We start from the raw sequence: 21337 nt of genomic DNA on the forward strand, positions 1-21337 counted from the left end.
GCCCAACTGACCAACAGTAAACAAAAATTAGGCTCCTTCATAACCTGAGGAGTGCAGGAGTAGGAAATGTGCAGGCTGTGGCTCTAGGCACCTGCTGGGGTCACAGTAGGCAGGTGGCTTCCTCCCATAGAAAATAGAATGTCCTTCAGGCAACAAGTTGGAAAGTCCCTTTATCAAGAAACCATTTCTGAGAGTAGAGGGGCTGATCTGGGATGAGCCTTTCAGGGATTCCTCTATGGGCTGGGATATGCAGCCCAGGGATGATTTCTGTCCCCAGCCCTACTGGAGAGGGCTGGGGCCATCATCCTGACATCAGTAATGTGGAGCTCCTTTTGCCCTTCCCTCCTGGGCATGGCCAGGGAAATGGAAACTTTTCCTTTGCCCCCCCTCCCCATATCCAGTTTTCCTCCTGGAATTTCCTGGAGCCTAGGAACCTGACCTTTTCTATCTCTTATGTGGCTCAGATTCTATGACTCAGTTTGTTTAGAACCCCATTGCCAGCCTACTTATCCTCAACAGTCTTATTTACCTTCCTCCACCTCCTTTCATGGGCTGTGATTATCCTGACCCCAGCCAGGCCTCTGCCCCCAGCACTCCCTGCTGCCTATCTTGTCTAGATCTGCTCTCCTGGGATAGCTACCTGAGATCCCTTGAATGGTACTGAGCAGGGGACACTCAGTTCGCTGGGCTGCTGCCTCCAATCCTGGTGCACCACTTCTCACGGAGGCACAATTTACAGAAGAGTGAATATAATATGAATACTGCCCTGGGGCTTGTGCAACCATGTCCCTGGTCACTGCCCTGCTGGGCGCTCTGATGGTTGGCATTGGAAATGAGTAGGATGGGATAGCTGGTGGTGGGGAAAGAGAAGTGTCACCTGTCTTGCTGGACTGAAGGACTAAATACCCTGGCAAAGAGGGATGGGGATTTGAGCTGGTCCCAGAGGGAAGTGCAGAAGCCCACCTGATAGGTCTCTTTTATAGGCCTTTAGGGGTGGGCCTGGGTCTCCTCGAACAGGGCATAGTGGCTCCAATTTCCAGGAGGAATAAAAGGTCCATGAAGGGGCAGCCGTAGCCCTGATTACACAGGTAATGGCGATAGGACCCCAGCAGCATCCAAGTCTCCAGATCAAGCGAAACTTCTTTCCCCGCCTCCCGGTCCCGCGCATCCCCTGCAGTTCCTTGGGGGACTCGAAAGATGGCAACGTAGAGCAGTGCGACCGAGAGGCAGAGTGGCGAACCCCCTGCAGCTTCTAGGCTGGGGGCTCGGGGCCGCGAGCCTGGACTCTGACGTCGTGGGCGGGGCCGGCGGCCGTGACGCGAGGGGCGGGGCTAAGCACCTTCCCGGCCCGGCCGGCAATTCATTCAAAAGGCGCGCAGGCTGCGCGGCCGCCCGTGAGCTCCCCTAGCCGGGCCCGGGCACCAAGTCCGACCCGGAGCCGAGCTGGAGCTGCCGCGGCCAGGTAAGGGGGAGTGCGGGGCCCGCAACCAGGGTCCGCATCCAGGCCAGCGGGTTGAGCCCCTGCCTCCCTGCGTCTCCGAGGAAGTTGGCCGGCGTCGCGGATGCAGCAATCCAAGCTCGCCGCCCGCCGCCCCGGGTCCTGTCCCGGCACCTTCGGCACACAGATCGCTCCGGCCTCTGAGCCCCCGGCCCCGGACTGCGTGTCCTCTGGCTGCGATTCGGGGCCCGGCCCTGCGCAGTGTCTGTCAGAAGGTGCGCCGGAGGGAAGCAGCGTAACTTGCCGTGTGAGGGACCAGCGGGGCCCGGGAAACTTGGACCCAGACCAGGGCAGGGTGCGGGACAGGACAGCGGCGTCTCAGTGCCACTGCGGCGGGCGGGTGTGTGGGGGGGGTCTGAACGGTGTCAGCCCGTGACTGTGGGTGACACGGCGCATGAGGCGGCCTGTCCCGGGTGAACGTGTGGCCGGCATACTGGGCGGTGACGCCGAGCCCAGCGGGTGACACAGAGGGGCTCTGTGTAACTGAGACTGGCAGAGACAGAGAGAGAAAGGGTTGGGAAAGACCCTGGGTCACCGGGGTCACTGTGTGTAGCCTGCAGTGTAAGCGGAGCAGGGCCAAGAACACTGGTTAATGAGTGGGAGAAACCCCAAGTGACAGAACTAACCCTGGATTACTAGAGCCATAGCTGCGCAGGGTCAAGTAGTGTGTGTGTGTGTGTGTGTGTGTGTGTGTGTCCGCGTGTGCCCGCGCGTGCCCACGCGCCTGGTGCCTGCCTTAGGACAATTAGTAAGAGGCAGAAAGAGGAGGGACCTCAGACACCTCTCAGCAAATGGGGGACCAAGAAGTTGGGTCTTTCCTTGAGGTGGGGGGGGGCACCTCTCAGGAGTCTGAGCGACATACCCTGGCAGCAGGAGAGGGGGCCAGGGTTGGGGTTGGCATTTGAGGGGGCCTGAGGTAGGCTCAGTTTCCACTTCACATACACATACAGTATCTCTCACACTCACACATTGAAGTCCCACACCTCGTAGAGCTCTGCCCTTGGAAAACTGTATTCTGTAAGGTCTCAGCTTCAGTCTTGCTCTCAGACCTGCCCCTGCTGGGCCTCAGTCTCCCCTGTCTACACACTGAGGTGTCAGGCCGTAAATGGACTGTGAATCATCACTTTGGGATCCTCTATTGTTTTTGGGTCAACTGCCTCTGTTCTCCCTTCCCTCCCTTCAGGCAGGGGCTTGAGGGCAGGCTTCTTCTGGGGGCACAGTGGTCCAGGGGCTGTACCCAGGTGTTGGTGAGAGGGTTGGAAGCACAGCCTGTCCAAAACTGGTCAAGGAGACTTCAAACTCTCACTGAAAGGCTGCCTGGTCCACTGTCTCCATATGAACCCATAGACAACATGGATCCTGAAATCCTGACCCACCAGACATTCTTTACTCAGGTCTCCTTTGTTCAACTCCCTGGTTGGAGGAAGAGGGGGCACAGATTTGTTCCCCCAAATTAGTCTCTAGTCTGGGGGGAGACTAAGTTCTTTCTGGAGAGCTGGAACAGAGCCCCTTCACCAACTGGGCAAGTCTTCTCTGAGCCCCCTACTCCCACAAGAGGGTCTGAGGGGTTCATGCAGGGTAGTTGGAAATTTGTCTCCCTGGCCCAGAAGGTGGTGGTGATTAGAGTGCAGCACCTGTTATAGGTAGGATCTGGAAGTTCTGTCTTCTGCTGCCATCCTCTAAAGATATTTATTTTGTTGAAATGTTGCAAATGTGAAGGGGCATGGTGCTAGGCTCTGTTTTAAACTTTATAGTGTAGTGTCACATTAAATCCTCACAGTGGTTCTGAGATCTGGTGATTATTTCAGAGAAAGAAACTGAGGCTCAAAGAAGCAAAATGGCTTGCCCACAGTCACACAGAATCAGGACAATGGTTGAAGTGGAATTCAGGACCTCTGACCTTGTGAGATGCTTGGCCTCACAGGGTCACACCACCTTCCTGCTCATGCCTTACCTGGATTGGTAGGCATGGCCTTCCAGGGTGTTCCCTTTTGTTCTGAGTGTAATGTGTGTGTACACACATGTCTGGACCATCGGAGTCAGGTAGGTTACATGGCCTTCCTCTTCCTCCCTCAGCCCTCACCCTCAGCCAGATGTCACTAGAAAGGCCTGTCTTCTGACTTCTAGAGCTGCATCTGGGTTTGGAAATGTCCACCTGGTTTTGAAGAGTATCTGGAGTTAGCAGTGCAGCTTAGGGGTGGCAGGGGTAATTGACCTTCACCATACCTGAGAGGCCCCTGTCCCCATCATTGTTGTTGCTCTAGGCATGTTCCTTATACTTCCCTTCTGCTGTGAGAGGGAACAGACTGAGTGACCTTGAACTGGTGCCCTGCTCTCTGTGGGCCTTTCTCCCTATTCTTCCCAGATGCCCCTTCTAGTTCTGACCACTGCCATTGCTTGGCCTAGAGCTAGGTCTGGGCATCAGGGTGTCCTTTGGTCTTCTCTGGAATGACTGGAGCTCTGTTTCTTGGGGCTGATGAAAATAGCTGTCTTGGTCTCCAGGGGCTGAGCCCGAGTTATTTCCATCCCCAGCAAAGAGGTGGAAATAGCTCAGGGGCCTGGAGGGGAAGAGAGAGGAGAACCATTCTTCATCCCAGTCTCAGTGGAGGCCCCCCAGCTCCATCCTGTGCCCTGCCTAAGCCAGACCTTTCTGGGAACTTGGGATGACAGAGGGGCCAGGTTGGGTTTCCACTTGTAACCCTGGTTGGGACTAGTGTGTTAGTTTCTGAGGAAGCTGCTGTGTCTGGCCAAGCATGGGAGACCCTGAGGAGCAGCAGCATCCCCTCTGCTCATAGGGTAGGAGTCAGAGCCAGCAGGCCCAGCCCTGTTTTACAAAGGGAGAGACTGAGGTTCTGAGAATTTCAGGGACTTACCCAAGGCCCCTAAACCTTGCTGTTCTGGCTTTCCCGTTCCACACAGGGTACTCGCGTTCTGCTCTACCACTTGTTCCCAGGCCAGCTGGACACCAGCCAGCACACGAAGCAGTCCTAAAACACACCTTCACAAAACTAGGCTGCTCTTACACTCTGGCTCTGGTCCTGCCCTCTGGGCCCAGACTCTTGTTCCCAGCTTGTCTGCCTCCATTTCCAGTCCTTCCATACTGCCAGAGTGACCTCCCTAAAGTGACTCTTGTCTTTTGCATGCAAAATAAAGTCTAAATTCCTCATCCTGGTCTTGAGACCTTTCCTTCTAAGATCTCTTAACTTTGCATTTTCACCCATATTCCTCCCTACCAGATGCCTCAGGTCGGCGCTGCTTTTGCTTTTATTGTCCCTCTTTCTAGAACTCTCCCAATCATTTAGGGTTCAGCCCACCTCACCCAGGAAGCTTCTGAGCCCAGCCTCCGTCAGTCTTCATTGTTGGATCCACCTGCTAGTCATTCCCCTTGCCTTTGGGTAAGGTGTGGGGCACCTATAGGCACTGCTCACCCAGCTCTGTGGCTGGCCTCACCAGCACACTGCCCCCTCCCACTGCCATATCTATGCTGGCGAGGTCTCTCCTGAGGAAGGGCAGCCACTTAAGATCCCAGCCCCTGGGTGCCAGGATACATGGCAGTGTTTGTATCTGTGGTCTCTGAGGCTCACCATGGCCTGAGGTAATACTAGGGGTTAGGGCCCAAAACTCAAGGCCACTCTGTGGGTCTGGGACAAGTTTGGTGCTAACCATGGCCCTCTTCAGACAAAGCCCTCATTCTAGGCCAGTAGAGGAAACTGTTCCCGTTGATGTCCTGTTGTGTGGGCCCTGGGCTCAGCATCTCCCACAGTGGCACTTGTGGAGGCGCCTCCTTCCTGAGTTGTTATGGAGGAGCTGAGACTCAGAGCAGGGGGGAGCAGTCCTAGCTTGAGTCATACAGTTTTCATCCTCCCTGTTAGGGTTAGGGTTAGGGTTAGGGTTAGTCTAACACACCAGCTCTTGCCTAACTTCTGGCCTGGTCTCCAGGCAAGGGACAAGGGTTCAGGGCTTGTCTGATAATTCCTGCATGAGCTTCCAGAGAAAGACCAGCCTGGCCTACCCAAAGCAGGAGTGGGAAATGTTGGTGGGGCTCTCAGCACCTAGCAAGGGGAGACCTGTTATGGAGCTAGCCTTCTCCAAGTGGGTAGGAGAATGGAGAAGAAAGGGAGAGATTTTGCCCAAGATCATCCAGGAGAACCCATCCACCCCCCTCCCCAACTATAGATTGATGGTTGCTGGGATGTGGTCTCTGGGTAGATCTAGTACCCACAGTGCACGATGCTCCTGAGAGCATCAAGGCAGAGGCTTGGTGTTTCTGGGTAGGACTAGGCTAGCAGAGAGATAGGAACTAGTGCTGTGTCCCTGCTCTGTGCCCAGTCCTGCCATCAAGGCTCCAGACTGTCCCATCTCTGCCTCATTCTGAGAGTGTCAATCCTCGAGGCACAAGCATGGAAACCGAGGCTCAGAGGGGTAGAAACCCTTGCAAGACCCTGTTGTTGCTGGGATCCAAAGCCAGGTCTGTCAGTCTTGAAGGCCAGAGTTCTTTCCTGGGCCACCCTGGGAAAGATGAGAGCTCTATAAATAAACTGCCCATGTGGCTGTGAGTGTCCCTGGCTAGCTGGCATAGACGGAGGGGAGAGAGGGGCCTCTACAGCCAGTTAGAGGCAGGGTCTGAGCATGGTGGAGAGGGAAGGGAGAAGGGTTTCTAGAAGGAGGGACTTCTCACAGTATTTGGCCAAGCAAATACTGTGAGAAGGAACAGTGAGAGCAAGGGGGACCTGCAATGTGCCCAGCCTCCCATGTGCACTGCTTACCTCCCTCGGAGAGCCTCCCCACTTTAACAGGAGTTAAAGGAGACTGAGAACGGACAGCCGAGAGAGGCCCTCCCAACAAGGAGCTTCCTGCAGGAGAAGGCACCTGGACTTAGGCCTGATTATAAGAATCACCATTTGCCTGTGAATTCTGGGTCCCCGCCACACAGCGAGGCTAGCTGAATAGGCACAATTGCCCGAAATTAACAGAGGAGAAACTGAGACTTGGGCAGGTAGGTGGGCATACTGACTGCTCAGTGCACCTCCACCTTCCTGACAATTGTGTCAGCTGGTAAAGCAGGTGGGCACAGGCCTGGATAGCTAGGAAATGGGCACCCGGGGTCCTCTCAATGAGACCTCGGTGCCACAATCCATGCTGCTGGGATTTATATTGGGTTCCCCAATGCACCCTTATTGCACCCAAGTTTTTTTGGATGACCTTGGCTGTTTCTGAGCCTGGGTTCCTTCTCTGGCCTTCAAGAGAACTGGTAATTTCCAAACAGCACTAAACAGTGGCTCTGCTTATTCCCTTAGCATCCCATGAGGCAGGGACTGGCACCTCTGTTTGCAGAGGAGGACCCCAAAGTTCAGATAGGTAAGTGACCTACCAAGGTCACAGATCCACTAATCAAGACCGCCAAAGCTTCAGCCCAGTTGAAATGTTCCAGAGACCAGCTTGAGCCCAGTTGGAATGTTCCAGAGACCAGCTTGAGCCCAGTTGGAATGTTCCAGAGACCAGCCTTACGCCCTCCTAACTCCATTCACAGGCACACTCTCACTGTAGGCTCTGTTGGGTAGGGCCTTAGGGAGAGCCTCTATCTCTAACACCCTGAGCCTGGGGGAATCGGATAACAGGTCAGGAGGGGTGTGGTCTCCCCTCAGCCTCTCCCAAAGCCTCTGCCCAAGTCAGCTAGGTTGGGAAGGGGAAGGGCCCATGCTGAGCACAGCGGAGCAGCTTGGGCATAGTGATTCAGTACCAAGCATATGACCAGGGTGGGAGGTCAAGGCAACTTCTTGGAGGAAGAGGTAGCAGTAATGTGAGTGGGGGCTGCAGGGAGTGTCCTCCAGTCCCTCCTGGGTCCCTTGCTGTCCTGTTTTGGAGTAAGAGGGGAGGTATTCTAGGGCTGGCCCATGGTACCAAGAGGTTGATGGCAAACTAGAAACGGGCCATGTGGGGGTAGGGGGGATGCCAGGTCTGGGAGACACTGGCAAAGGCTGCCTGCTGCCCACCCCTACTCTGGGTAGGCAAGCCCTGTAATTTTTGAGACTAGGTTATTAAGGCTACTTCTTAGCCTCTCTGAGCCTCAGTTTCCACATGGAACCCTGTCTCTGAGGGGTGCATTGGGACCCAACCTAGAGAGGCTATGAGGCATGTGGTGGGCACTTAGAGAGGGGGCTCTTGGGGAGCCCCAGCTCTGCCCCAGAGATGACGGTCTGGCCTCAGATACCCCTTTCCCTAGTCCTAGTCTCAGGCAGGAAGGAGGGAAGAGATTGCATCTGTACCTTCCCAGACTGGGAGGAGCTGGGTGGGCCAGATCTGGCTGCCTCAGCCCTTTCCTAAGCCTCAAGGAGACAATTAGCCCCCTCAGCTCCACCTGCCCACCTCACCACCTGATCTGCTGAAGTGCAGACCCAGGGGCAATGGGAAGTCTGAGGGGCAGAACCCTGCCCAGCTCCTGGTAAGGTAGCAGCAGCTGCTGCCTGGCAGTGTAGGGGTACAGGATTAGGAGTCTGGCGCTGGAGAGGTACTCACTCAATGGTGGTGCCCTGGAGATCCTGGCTACCTGAGGCTGGGAGAGGGCTGGGTCGAGGGGCACCCTTCTCACTGAGGAGTCCTGTGCTGACCTTTGCACATCTGGGCCCCCAGTTCAAGAACTGGGTCTACACTCCGGGACCTTTTCCTCCCTCTGGGAATTCCCAGACTTCCCCAGCCTTCCTGCTTCTTACAGTTTCCAGTGCCCTTTTCTTTCAGAGTTGGCAGATTGGGACAATACACAAATGAATATGAGCGCAGGCAAATCCCGGAGGCCCCTGAGACTGCCACACGGGGATAGTAACTACTCTGGGGCCTGCCTGGCTCTTTGTACTAGACCTTCAGTTGAGCCACCTACTGTGTTCCTGCTTCCCTAGACTCTGCCATCAGATTGGCAAAGACTCAGAACATCCATCTGCCAGGCTCTGGGCTAAACCTCAGGGTGGGGGAGGCAGAAATGAGGCAGTCCAGGGCTCCATCCCTGCTTCAGTCACACACTGGTTGTGTGACCTCCAAGTGACCTCTCTGACCTCCAGCTGTAAAACAGAAATGCTCACTTCTGCTGTGAGGAGTAGAGGTGACCCAGAGCCAGGGCCAGCCCCAGCTTGGGGCCAGTCCCCCTCTCCTGTAGGGGAGGAGGGCAGCAGGCAGTTCCTCACTGCCCTCAGCACCTCCCAATGTGGGCACTGCCCTACTTCAGCCCCAGTTGCCAGGGAACCACTGGGTCCCTTGCTAACCTGGATTTTTCTATTGATGGGTAGCCTTTGTCTTCCTGCCTGGTACAGCCACCACTGAGGGAGGCCCATGTCCAGCTGTGTTTCTAGGCAACTCTTGGCAACCCTCTCCTCTGGAGGCTGGAGGGAGGTCCGTAGGCCTCGGAGCATGGGCTGGGAAACAGAGCCTGCCTTCCTCCGACCCTGCTCCTGGTGGGCACCTGTTCGTACCCACATCTCCCTCGCTTGGAAGGTAGCCCAGTGCACCTGGCAAGACCCAAATTGTTCCGTGCCTGTCCCACCCCCCTGCTTAACCCTCCAAGGTTCCCATAGCTCCTGGGAAAAATGCAGGCTTCTCAGTTGCAGCTGAGGCTGGTGGGACCTGGGCACTGCCCATCTGTCTTCCCAGCCTCCTCTCCTTTCCCACACCCTCCTCTCCCCAGAGGCTCCACGTAGCTGCTCGGGCACCTCCTGTGTACCTGGCTGTGTGCCAAGCATTGAGCATAAATGTAAAAGGAGAATCTCAGTGTGCTCACACGGGCGGGGCAAGCATGTGCCCCTTCCCCCTCCACAGAGGGAAACTGAGGCACAGTGAGTAGTGAGTGCTTGTGGAGGGTGTACTCTGTGCCAGCCCAATGCTGAGAAATTACTGTGAATCCTCTCATTTCACTCTCCTGACAGTCCTCTGCAGGCGTCCACAGCCACAAAGCCAGTGAAGAGCAGAGCAGGACAACACACTCCACCATGTGGCCCCAGGTGGTCCTGGAGCTTCAGATGCAGGTTCATACCCACCCCTCCTAGTCCGGCCTCATCTGTCCTGCCCGCCCTGCAGCCTTCAGGGCCCTCACTACCCCAGCGGGGCCTTGCACCTTCTACTGAGAGTACCCTTTTCTGCCTCCCATCCTGAGTGCAGCACAGACTTACCCAGTGTGGCACTGGGCATGGAAGACGGCTGGTGGCAGGGACGGGCTGGGTAAACAGGGTGTTTAATGCCGGTGGGGAGGTGGTGGTTGGGGGAGGCTTCCAGGAGGAAATGACTTTGAGCTAAGCTCTGAAGGAAGAGTAGGTGTTGGCCAAGTGATGGGAGGGGTTTCTGGGCAGAGGAAATGGCAGGTAACTGTGTCTTGTGTGTCTTGGGAAGGAGGTTGAAGTGGCTGGAGCCTGCGGATGTGTAAGGGTTGGCAGGGGTGCGTCAGGACGCCATTCTGAGGGTGGCGGGAGCTGGCGCATAGGGCCAGGCTCCATGACGGAACATCTAGGCTGCTGGGTGAGGGGGCCAAAGGGTCAGGCTGAGGCCCAGGGAGACTGGGGGGAGTACCAGAGGGGAGGGCCCAACTGGGGAACAGAGGGGTGTGACCCCACTGGCTTCAGTTCTGGGAAAGGGGAAGCTGCCCCAGGCCTGGGCGGGTGCCACAGCTTCCTCTTTCCCTGAGGCCTCCGGGCTGCTCCTCTCTGGGGCTCTGCTACCTCCAGCCTCTCTGCAGTCTGGGGCCCTGTCACGACGATGCGGGCTGGCTTTTATCCAGGGAATTTCTGGTTCTAATTGTTGGGGCATTTTTCTGGAGGGTCGAGGAGGAGGAAACCTTTCTGACCTGAGCCTGGGTGTTAGAGGCCTCCTGCTTCTAGCCTCCGGCTGGGTACTGGGCTTTGTGGTGAATAAAGCAGACATCTGTGCCCTCCTGCTGTCTGGCGGGGTGCAGGCAAGTAAGCAGCCGAGACCAACGACAAACCTGCACGGGGTGGGGGAGGGGCCGCTGGAAGGAAACCGCGAGACCCACTTTAGGGTGGATTACCTCACAGGTCTCCTGACAGCTCTCCCATGGGAGATAAACATGCCCATCTTGCAGATGAAGAGACTGAGCCCTGAGAAGTGAGGGGGCTTAGGTCCCATAAGGGGTTGGTGGCAGTGGGGACAGGCCCCAGGCTAGGAGACTTGGGGGAAGAGTGGCTTCTGAGCTAACTTCCTTCTCTGCTAAAACCCCTGGGTCTCCTCTTCCCTAGCCCAGTGTGGCTGGGGGGTTCTCCCTCAGGCACATGGAGCTGGAGAGGGGGCTCCGGGGACCTTCCCTGCCCTCTCTGGGCCTCAGTCTCTCCATCTCTGACAGCTGTGCTTCAGGAAGCCCTCAGGGGATGCTGGAACTTCATGGCCTTCTGGATAAAGCAGAGTGGTAGGGACGGGGCCTTCACGGACCCCCTTCCAGCCTCCCAGCCTCCCAGCGGTGGGGCTTCTCTCTGAACTTGCTCTCTGGTCATGGTTCCAGGGCTCTGTGCTGGAGACCTGGGGTGGAGGTTGGGGCCCCTGAGCAGCAGGTGTGCACACATGTGCATACGGGCTTTTCTGCCTGACCAGGCAGGTCCAGCTGGGACTCAGACTGGGCTGAGTGTGGGGGCCGGGGCAGCCAGACTGGAGTAAGTGCCGGGTTGGGGTAATTAGAGGGAGTGTAATTAGAAGGCACGAGGGCAGCAGGCGGTGGATGTCTATGCATGTGCCTGAGTGGGCCCTCTCTGGCTTGGAGACTGGGCCTCTGGACACTTGCTTTCCTCCTAGAAGTCTCCGCGTTGCGCAGCTCCACGCCTTTCTGCAGATGAGCATCTGTACACTGGCTCCTCGCGCGCTCAGGTCACCCAGTGGGTGCCACCCAGGGTCGGGGGTGGCTCTGGGGCTGTCTACTCTGCAGTTATTTTGCTTCTTACTTTTCATCCCCTGCCCAGCCTTATAGGCCTATCTGGGGACATGAAGGTGCTGGGGCTAGGGGCAGGCTGTGGGGACAGCCTGAGGACTTGGGCTTGTGATTAGATCTGCGGGTTGATCCCTGGAAGGACGAGGAGGGGATACGTGGAGATGAGCTTGAGCGGGGAGTTTGGCAGCGCAGAGTAGGGGGAAGGGACGCTGTGACCAGATTTGAGGAGGGCAGGTTGGGAGATGAGTCAGGGGGCGCTGTCTGTTGAGTGTTGGCTGCTAGATTCAGCCTTCACCTACCCTGTGGCCTGGGCTTCCTTGTCCCTGGTTTTCCCCTTACCTGGCCTGGGGCCAAGAGTGGCTGGCTGCCAGTGACCTGGAGAGTCCCAAGGATGATGTGACTACTCCTCTCCCGCTCCCCTGGGTGTAACACAAACCCCTGGCCCTGCGAGGTCTGTGCCTGGCCAGGTCAGGCGGGTGGATCAATTTCCTGGGCTCCTTTTCCAGGCGGGAAGTCCGGGCTGCCCACAGGGAGAGGGTCTTCCGTGTGACCTGGAACTTGCCACAGGCAGTGTGTCTCCTGGAGGGTTGGCATCACATAGGTTGGGGCTCCTCTGCCTGCCCGTGACCTAGGACAGTGGCTGGGCTCTCTAAGTCCCATGAGCCATCCTTGGACCTCAGAGGCTGCACATGGCCTGTGTCCAGGTCCCATGAACACTGTTTCTGTCACCTTTACAACCCTGAAAGCAGGCCTCTGGGGTACATCCTGGAGCTTCCTCATTCAGCAACAGTCCCTTCGGTTGTGTAATTTGAATCCTGAATCCTGTTGTTCCAACTTGTCCACTGGCTGGGGGCTTCTCCAGAAGCAGCCGCATTCTGGCCCTGGGGCCTCAGTCTTGGCTGGCCAGGGGGCTGGGCAGCACCACTGATGTTGCTTTGTTTTGTTTTTTGGCACTTCCCACTGACTGGCAGGGGAACCACTCTCTCAATCTCTGCAGTATGGGGTCCCCGGGGATGGGGATCCTTGAGGACAGGGTCCTATTTCCCCGGTGAGGGCAGTGGCTGGCCCATGGGGGAAAGAGGAAGAGAGGCTGAACTCTGCTGCCATGGCCACCTACCCCTTCAGGTCCCCTGCGGCAGCCAGGCAGGCAGAGATGTAAGTAGACATGTCCTGGCCCTCCCTGGGGATGCGTGGACAGTGGCCATGTGGAAGGTTCCAGGCCTGTGATGGAGTGAGGCACAGGAGTTATAGGAGCCAGACTCAGCTTTGGGGAAAACTTCTAGAAAAGCTTCCAGAAAGAAAAGTGTTGGAAAGGTGGGGACAGGGCCTTCCTTAGAGCAGAACCAGTGAGAATGGAGGCAGAGGAACGTGAGGCCGGAGGCCGTGGGCTTGCGGGCTGCAGTTGGCAGGAGCCTGGAAGCTGCAGAGGAGAGCAGAGGCCGAGGCTGAGGGCTGCAGCCTTCTCTGCCTGGCGCGGCCTCCCCACGCTTCCTTCCTCCTGTGCTCCCCTTCGATGCCGCAGGGCACCTGGCTGTTTATGGAAGGGGAAGGAAGCCCTTCCTCCTCTGGGAAGCCTCCCCAGCCTGCAGGGCCCTCTGTTCTTCCAGTGAGGCTGGCCCTGCGCGGTGCAGCCCACCTCTGCTCAGACTGGACCTGGGTGGAGATCTAGGGCACTCTCCCAACTCCTTGTGAAGGCCGGTCATTCTGAAGTGCCTGGGGGGACAGCAGCTGCCTTTCTATCCCGGCTGGCCCCTGAGTCTTCCCTCCATCTACCCTAGGCCAGAGATCGCCGCAGGGCCTGATGATGAAGCTGAGCGGACTGTGCTGGCCCCTGTCCTGCCTCCTCGTGGTGAGTGGGACAGGCTGGGGAGGAGCTCCAGGGAGGAGGGAGTGAGCCTGCTCAGGAACCCCATGCTGGGACGAGGCTTGATTATTCAGCTCTTCTTGGGAAGCATTTGGGGCTGTCCAACCCCAGGAAGCCCATCCTGACCCACCCTGGCATGAAATGGTGACCCAGGAGGGAAGGCCATGGCTTCCCCTACCCATCCAAGGCAGAAGACACTGCTTTCGCAGACCATGCCTACCCAGGCTGGGCGGGGGACAGGGGGAGGAGAATGAAGGACTTGCATTTGTAGGCAAGGCCTGGTGGCTAAGGGCAGGTGCCTGTCAGCAGCCGATGTGGGAATAGTGGCCAGTAGTGGGGAACCTGAGGAAATTGGGCCAAAGACGCCTGGGATTTGGGGCACCTCAGATGCTGGAGTTGAGATCTGTGTTGGAAATGAGAGAATCCGGCCAGACTTGGCCCCAGACAGGTCTTGGCGTCTGGTTTGGAGTCGTCTTTCTTTCTGAGCCTGGAATTCCTGAGTGTGATACCTGGCCTCAGGCAGGTGCTGGAGCCAGGTCTGGAGCCTGAGGAGATCCCCAGAGCCTCTGTGACATTTTGCCTCCAAGGGAGCTGGCTCTGCTCTCTGCCTCATACCCTCAAATCAGTGTTGGACTAAAATGAAGGACATGGTCTCCCCACAGCAGGAGTTGAGGCCAGATGGTTCACACCTGGAAGTGGGAAGCAGTGGGGGCTCCCCGTGGGAGGCTCTGGGACACCCTTCCTTTGAATGTGCCATCCTCTGTTTGGTGCCCCGGTGAATGGGGCGGCCTTGCCACAGGAGGAGGTCACAGAGGAGGATGTGGTCTCAGAGACTCAGCCCAGGGCCCAGAATAGTAAGCACCAGCTGCAAACTTGGCTCCAGGAATGATAAACAGAGGCGGGCTAATGACATGTCCAGCTGTGATTGGGGGGCAGGGGTTGCAGCAGGAAGAGGGACAGAAACAGAGAGGAATTCGGAAGCATTTCCTCCTCATTGGTCTTGTTAGCTGGAAGGGGTGTAATTCAGAGATCCAGGGGCTTGAGGTCCTGATCCCCTGTCTGGGGCTTTCCAGAACTTTCCTGAAGCAGATGTGATTTTTCTCCCTACTCAGGCACTGGTAATGAAGCAGGTCTGGGACAGGGCAGGTTTTCCTTGCAGTGTGAGGGATCAAGGTTAGAAAAGTGTCCATGAAGCCTGGGTGGGATGGCCCTATGTGGTCAGCGATCTCCACTCCTATGGGCTCAGATGACCCTAGAGACCCCGTGCCCAGAACTCTCTCCTTCCCTCCCTCAATATGCTCCTGTTTGCTTTTCTTCCAGCTGCTGCCCTGGCCTCTGGCCACTGCAACACCAACGACCCCTTGGCAGTGCCCACCTGGGGAGGAGCCCGATCTGGTGAGCATTGAGCTGCACATCTGCCCTCTCCTGGGAAGACATCTTAGGGCAAGGGGCAGGGTCCCAGGCCTGGCTTCCCCAGGGATCTCAGGCCTGACTCCTGGCCTCCTTCTCACCCTTTGTTTCCTACAGGACCAGGGTCAGGGCACATTATGCAGGTCCTGCCCCCCAGGCACCTTCTCCATCTCCTGGGGCTCCAGCCCATGCCAGCCTCATGACCGCTGCAGCCTTCGAAGGAGGCTGGAGGTCCGGGCTGGCACAGCAACCCAGGATACACTATGTGGAGGCTGCCAGCCTGGGTGAGCAAGGGGTGGATGGTGGGAGCTCATGCCTAAGAGGCCAGGACTATGGATCCTGGAGTTCCAGCCTATTTCCACCCTACATAGACCTTAGTCTTCCCATCTGTGAAATGGAATGGAACAAGACTATTGAGGGTGACTGATAGGAAGGAATCCAGCCTACGGACAGTTTTTGGGGAAACTTCTGGACCTCAGTGACATCTCTCCCTGCAGGTGGATTGGGCCTCGGGGGGTTCCCCACATTCCATGTCAACCATGTTCATGGGCATCTCTGAGCACTCCTGGCTGTAATGGTGAGTGGCAGATTGGAGGTGTGTGAGGAATGGGTGCAGGAGCTTGAGCCCAGGAGCCCCTGATTGTCCATGTGGGGCACTGGGGTCCTCTTAGCCCCTGGGAGGACAGCCAGCCTGGGGAGCCCAGCAGAATGTGGCCAGTCACCTCCCTTTACTTCTGAGTGGCAGAAACCATACAGTGGGTGGAGGCCACAATTAGGGGCTTAGGAGGTTCACATCCTGACCAGTCTCCCATTCCTGTCCTCTCCATGAGACCCTGCAAGTGAATGTGAGCACTGGTGTGTCCACACACATAAACACATGGACACACCTCACACCGCTGAGCCAGTCACCCTCTCAGGTGACTCATTCACAGGGCCTGCCTTAGGGAGGCAGGATTCCGCGTCCCCGTGCCTAGGCATGTGCCACGTTGCCATCTGTTCACTCCTCACCCAGCATGAGGGGTGATGGGGGAGCCAGGGGGCTGCCCATCCTGAGGCCCGAGGAAGCCTGTTTCAGGACCCCTGTTTGGCAAAAAACGGAAGAAAGGCAGGGTTGAGCTGGCCTTTGCCTCCCCAGTATGGCGGGGTGTGGGCCGCCCTGGACCATCGGTCCTCCCTCCACCCCACCCACACTAACTTGGGCCCTGGGCCTCTCTGCCTCTCTGTTTTCCTCTGCCTCCATCTTGTGCTCAGAATGGGGGCGGCGGGCCCGACGTGGCGTGGAGGTGGCAGCGGGGTCCAGTGGCGGTGGTGAGACTCAGCAGCCGGGGAACGGCACGCGGGCCGGTGGCCCTGAGGAGACAGCTGCTCAGTATGCGGTCATTGCCATCGTGCCCATCTTCTGCCTCATGGGGCTCCTGGGCATCCTGGTGTGCAACCTGCTCAAGCGGAAGGGCTACCACTGCACGGCGCACAAGGAGGTCGGGCCCGGCCCTGGAGGTGGAGGCAGTGGTGAGGCCCGGCTTGGGGTCCAGGTGGGAGACAGGGAACTTGGGGGCGACCAGAGGGAACCTCCCTGGCCTTGGGGGCTCTGGCAAGGAGAGGCCTGTGGAGGGCCAACTGGGAGGGCCTCCTGGAGGTGGTGTGCGCCAGCCTCAGGGGAGACGCCTACAGAGGTGCTGCTGCTGGGAGGAAGGTGAGGGTCCAGGAATGGTGACAGGGGCAGAACCAGCAGAGCTGGTCAAGTGGTGGTAGCCCTTTTTCATTGAGCCGGGCCCAGCTGTGGAGATCTGGATTCCTGGGGGGGGCGGATCTACAGGCTGTAATTGTGTGTGTGTGTGTGGTTCCAGGGTGGATGACCTTTTAAGTACTCAAAGTGACCTTTGACCTCTGGTCTGTAGCTGGAGGAATGTCCTGTGGGAAGGGGGCAGTTGTCCTGGGCAGACACCACAAGGAGCTCAGGTTACAGCTGCGGGCTGTGGTTTGAATTACAAGTTCTGGAAAGAAGAAGAGGCACATTCTCTCACCCCTACCCCAGGGCCTGGGTCTCCTTCCTCTCCCCTACCTGGCCAATGCCTCCTGAAGGACAGGGGCCCCACTTCCATATACACCACCCTTGGGCCTCTGGCCAAGTCAAGAGTGAAATAGCACCTCCCATGCCAGAGTCCCAGACTGCCTGGGGCTGGCCAAAGCCCCTTCTAACTCCTGACACGGGAAGGCAGGCAGGAAGGTGGCGACTGAGGGCCATTTTGCCTGGGACTACACTTGTTTTCCTAGCTTAGTGACTTCCTTTAACCTCTGGCTGCTGCCTAGGAGCTTTCTTTGCTGCTGGGTTTGGGATCCATCATGTTGGCCCATTCCCATACCCTTGAGGTCTGGGCCCAAAGCTAACCAGAACCTCAGTTAAACTGTGCCACGGCAGGGAGGTGTGCAGGAAGTAATGGGCCTGGAGGGGTAGAGTTTGCGGTAGATGTTGGGAGTTCTGGGTAAGAAGGATCCCACTGCAGAGAGGCAGTGCGACCCAGAGGAGGCTGATACAGCCCCTCACCCACACAGTCTGCAGGGATGTGGAGCTCAGATGGCCCTGAAATCACTGAGTACCCGGGGCTTCTGGTACAAAAGGAGTGAGTGTTCAGTAGTAATGGCGATGGTGGGCTACTCTGAGCCATAGCCAAGGCCCAGAGCCCGCAGGTGCACAGCCCTGGAATACTTCTGTCATCTACTGTCACCTTAACCAAGCTCGGCTCTGGCTTCAAGGCCCGGGGTGCCCTCTGCTGGCTGATCCTGGTGTAGCTTGGGTGTCCAGCTTCCTGGGATCAAGGTCTTTTACTTCTCTTTCCCAGGGATCAACCCTGCCTACAGGACTGAGGATGCCAATGAGGACACCATTGGGGTCCTGGTGCGTCTGATCACAGAGAAGAAAGGTAAGGACACAGTCTGACCCATCCCAGTGCCCAGGAGAGGAGTGTCTCTTCCTGGAGCCTATGAGGAGGTGTAAGGTCACTGAACTGCCCTGCTCTGCCCTCCCCGCCTGGGTGCTTCAGACAGACGTGGTGCTGCCCCGTGTCTTTGGTCTTGCTTGGTGAGGGGTGGAGGAAAAGGTGCAGAGCCCAGCTTGGGTATGCGTGGTGGGTAGGTAGGGGGCTCTGCTGGGACTTGGGGGCTCCCCTTATGGTTGGAGCTGGGTTCTGACCACAGCTGCCCACAGAGAATGCGGCGGCCCTGGAGGAGCTGCTGAAAGAATACCACAGCAAACAGCTGGTGCAGACAAGCCACAGGCCTGTGCCCAGGTGAGGGGGGCAGGGCCTTCAGATAATCAGCCTGCCTCCTGGGGGCTACCGATTGGGTCTCTTCCCTCACATGCTGCCTCTACCCCTTCTCTACCTGCTTGGGTCTTCTGGCCCTAAGCCTGGGCTGCCCTGATGACTGCTCCTACCCGTTCCCTTCTGTAGGCTGCCGCCGGCCTCCCCCAGTATGCCACACATCTGCCCTCATCGCCACCACCTCCACACCGTGCAGGGCCTAGCTTCACTCTCTGGCCCCTGCTGCTCCCGTTGTAGTCAAAAGAAGTGGCCCGAGGTACTGCTGTCCCCTGAGGCTGCAGCTGCTACTACTCCTGCTCCCAGCCTTCTGCCCAACCCAGCCAGGGCTCCCAAGGCTGGGGCCAAGACAGGACGTCAGGGCGAGATCACCATCTTGTCTGTGGGCAGGTGAGGTTGGCACAGTTGCACCAGGATGATGGAGAGATGACAGCCTTGAGTGGAGGCAGAGTCCTAGATTAAACCCTGGGTACTCTGCTCAGTGATGGTCTTACCCTTTGTGGGCCTCTCTAGTAGGGTGGGTGGCAGAAAGAAATCAGCTGTGCAACATCTCACATGGAGCCCTTGGGTTTTCAGGGCATGTGTTGGCCCCTGTGGCATCTGGGACCTCTGAGGCCAAGGGCGTCTATCTGACACCTAGAGGTGGGGTGCTGGGCTAGGTACAAACAGCGGAGGGAAGCCTTATCTATGGAGGGCCTGGAAGACGCTCAGGCACAGGTGTCAGAGGCTCTGACCCTGAACTCAAACTCTGCACCCAGAGTGGTCACACCACCTCTTCTCCCAGGTTCCGTGTGGCTCGAATTCCTGAGCAGCGGACAAGTTCAGCAGCATCTGAGGTGAAGACCATCACAGAGGCTGGGCCTTCGGGGGGTGATCTCCCTGACTCCCCACAACCTGGCCTCCTGCCGGAGCAGCAGGCACTGCTGGGAAGTGGTGGGAGCCATACGAAGTGGTTGAAGCCCCCAGCAGAGAACAAAGCTGAGGTGAGGGCTGGGGAAGGCTTGTGAGTATCTTGGGCTCCAGAACAGGGGCACAAGTGCAGGGTCCCTGGGAAAGAGCCATTCACTGGGAGCCCAGAAGCCCCTTGAATCAGCTTTGGCCTTTCATCCCTGTCTCCCAGGAGAACCGCTATGTGGTCCGGCTAAGTGAGAGCAACCTGGTTATCTGAGGGGCTGCCTACTTTAAGGACACTCAAACCTGCCTTGGGAGGTTCTGAAGGCTTCCTGGATGAGGAAGAGCTACAGCTGGGACTGTGAGGACCAAGAAGCGATGGCCCAGCAGGCAAAACAGCAAAGGCCAAGGCCTGGAGGTGGGACCGTCCGCCCCAGTGAGGAGGCAGGCAGTTGGCGGGCACTGTGTAAAGGAGCAGATTGAGAGCCTGGCCCCTGTCCCTGCTGCCCCAGTTCCTACCCTGTAGGATGCCCTAACCCTGTGCCTGCCCTGGCCACATCCTAGGAGCCGAGAGTTCTCTGTACCACCAGAGGTCTAGGCTTGGCAGAGAGGTGGCGCCTGTACTTGGTGCCCCAGTCCCACACTTTGGTGACTAGCTATCCTGCCCCTGTACAGGGCCCTAGAGCAGATGTGCTTCTTCCTCCTTTTCTAGCAGGTTCTGTAAAAGGAAAGGGCAATATAAAAGCCCTGGGCTGGGAGGCCAAGTTCCTGGGATCTAATCCTGGGCACATCCCTGGTCCCAGTTTATTTGTGAAGTAGGGAGAGAATCACGCCTCAGTGCCCAGGACCTCTCCAGCTCCTTGGAGGTTCTGGGATGGGTCCTGTGGAGGGGGTGCTTGACTCTGCCACCTCTCCCATTAGTAGCTTTATCTGGCCCATTTTTGCTGCTTCCGGGCCTCTGCCTTCAAGGCCCCCATGGGGCTGTCCATCCACGGCTCTGCCTACAGAAGAGGCTTACTTGCATGTGCCTGCCCTACTTCGCTGTTTTTAATGAAACTGAAAAATGACTTGACCTGGGCGAAGCTGAAGTGCAGAGCCCCAGTCCACCCTGCCACCCCCAGATCTCTGGAACTTCGGGGAGAGGACCACTGGCTGGGCTGAAGAGCACTTCTGGCATCAGTGGTTTCTGTGTCCCTGTGGTGCAGCATGTCTGCCCCCAGCCCTGGACAGCACAGGTGACTGCTGGCCCAGCCCTGTCTGTCTCCACTCGGGCTCAGCCACCTCATTATTTATGTGGGGCCGTGCAGGCGCAGGCCCACTGCCTGTCCCTGTTTCTCTTATTTATTAAAACTTGCTGTTGTCCTATCTTTGCATCTCCATCCCCATCCACTTGTCGAAGAATAAAATGTGGGAAAGTGGTGTATGAGGACCTTCTTTTCCTTGTGCCCCTTCCCGAGGTCATCTGTCTGTTCAACACATACTCCTCAGCCCTACTGTGTTGGGCTCCATGTGCTGGACAGGCAGTCCCTCCCCTCACAACACCTCAGTAGTGGGGAATATGGGCCAGGGGAGGCCCCTAACTTCACCTGGTTCCCACGAAGGCCCCTAGAGGGCTGACCAACAGAAAAACAGTGTGAGCCACGTATGGGATTCAAATTTCTAATAACCATTCCAAAAAGTAAAAACAGGTGGATTTAATTTTAATAATTATCAATACTGTCTTTTAAATTCAGTATATCCAAAATATTTTCATTGCAATATAAAATCAATGTAAAAATTATGAATGAGTTTGTTTGTTTTTTTTTTTTTTTTGCTTTTCAGTGTTTATGTATTTTACACATCTTAATATGAACTAGCATATTTCAGGGGCTCAAGAGCCACATGTGGCAAATGATCATCCTATTGGACAGCAAGCGCTAGAGGAAGCAGTGGCGTGGAGCCTGGAGATGAATGGGGATGGGGGAGGCACTGGGAGCTGGAGTGTGGAAAGGGGAGACAGTTCCATGGAGGGGGAACAGCACAAAGGCCAAATGGAAACTGGCCACCAAAACATGAAGTAGAGGAGCCTGACCCTCTTGGCCACAGTGTGCAGAGTGCAGGGTCAGTGGAAGCAGGGGTACCTTGAAGGAGCCTTTGCAGCTGTCCAGGCAAGAGATGATGGAGAGGAACAGCTGGAGCCACGGGACTCTTAGGGCAGACCTGCGAGGGCTCCTTAACGGGATGTGGGGCAAGGGATTAGGGCCAGCTGGGTGGGGCAAGAGCAGTCCTGGGGGCACCTATGACAGCCCTGACAGGTGTCCTAATGGCATCTGGACATGGAAGTCTGGAGCTTTAAAGAGACAGACCTGGTTGACAAGAATATCACTTAGATGAACATTTATGCCAGGTCTGAGCTGGGACATATCTCGGGGAAAGGGCCCAGAGCAGATCCTGGGACTGCTCCAGGG

General features: G+C 57.1%; 1 protein-coding gene across 3 annotated transcripts; it reads left to right on the forward strand.

The window, feature by feature from the left end:
• The first annotated feature begins 1359 nt into the window (after positions 1 to 1359).
• Relt (RELT TNF receptor) lies at positions 1360 to 20670 on the forward strand. Of its 3 annotated transcripts, none has more exons than XM_026409153.2 (11): positions 1360 to 1462; positions 13187 to 13257; positions 14593 to 14667; positions 14800 to 14966; positions 15180 to 15259; positions 15934 to 16191; positions 17523 to 17603; positions 17888 to 17969; positions 18132 to 18389; positions 18784 to 18982; positions 19120 to 20670. In XM_026409153.2, exons 2-11 carry the CDS (start codon positions 13210 to 13212, stop codon positions 19165 to 19167), a joined length of 1296 nt encoding a protein of 431 aa, XP_026264938.1. In that variant the 5' UTR covers positions 1360 to 1462; positions 13187 to 13209; the 3' UTR covers positions 19168 to 20670. The 3 variants fall into 3 exon arrangements, with proteins under 3 accessions (XP_026264938.1, XP_026264937.1, XP_026264939.1); XM_026409152.2 differs by lacking the exon at positions 1360 to 1462 and adding an exon at positions 1479 to 1713; XM_026409154.2 differs by lacking the exon at positions 1360 to 1462 and adding an exon at positions 6478 to 6494.
• The last annotated feature ends 667 nt before the right edge of the window (positions 20671 to 21337 follow it).

Source organism: Urocitellus parryii, chromosome 4, assembly GCF_045843805.1.
Source record: "Urocitellus parryii isolate mUroPar1 chromosome 4, mUroPar1.hap1, whole genome shotgun sequence".
NCBI lineage: Eukaryota > Metazoa > Chordata > Mammalia > Rodentia > Sciuridae > Urocitellus > Urocitellus parryii.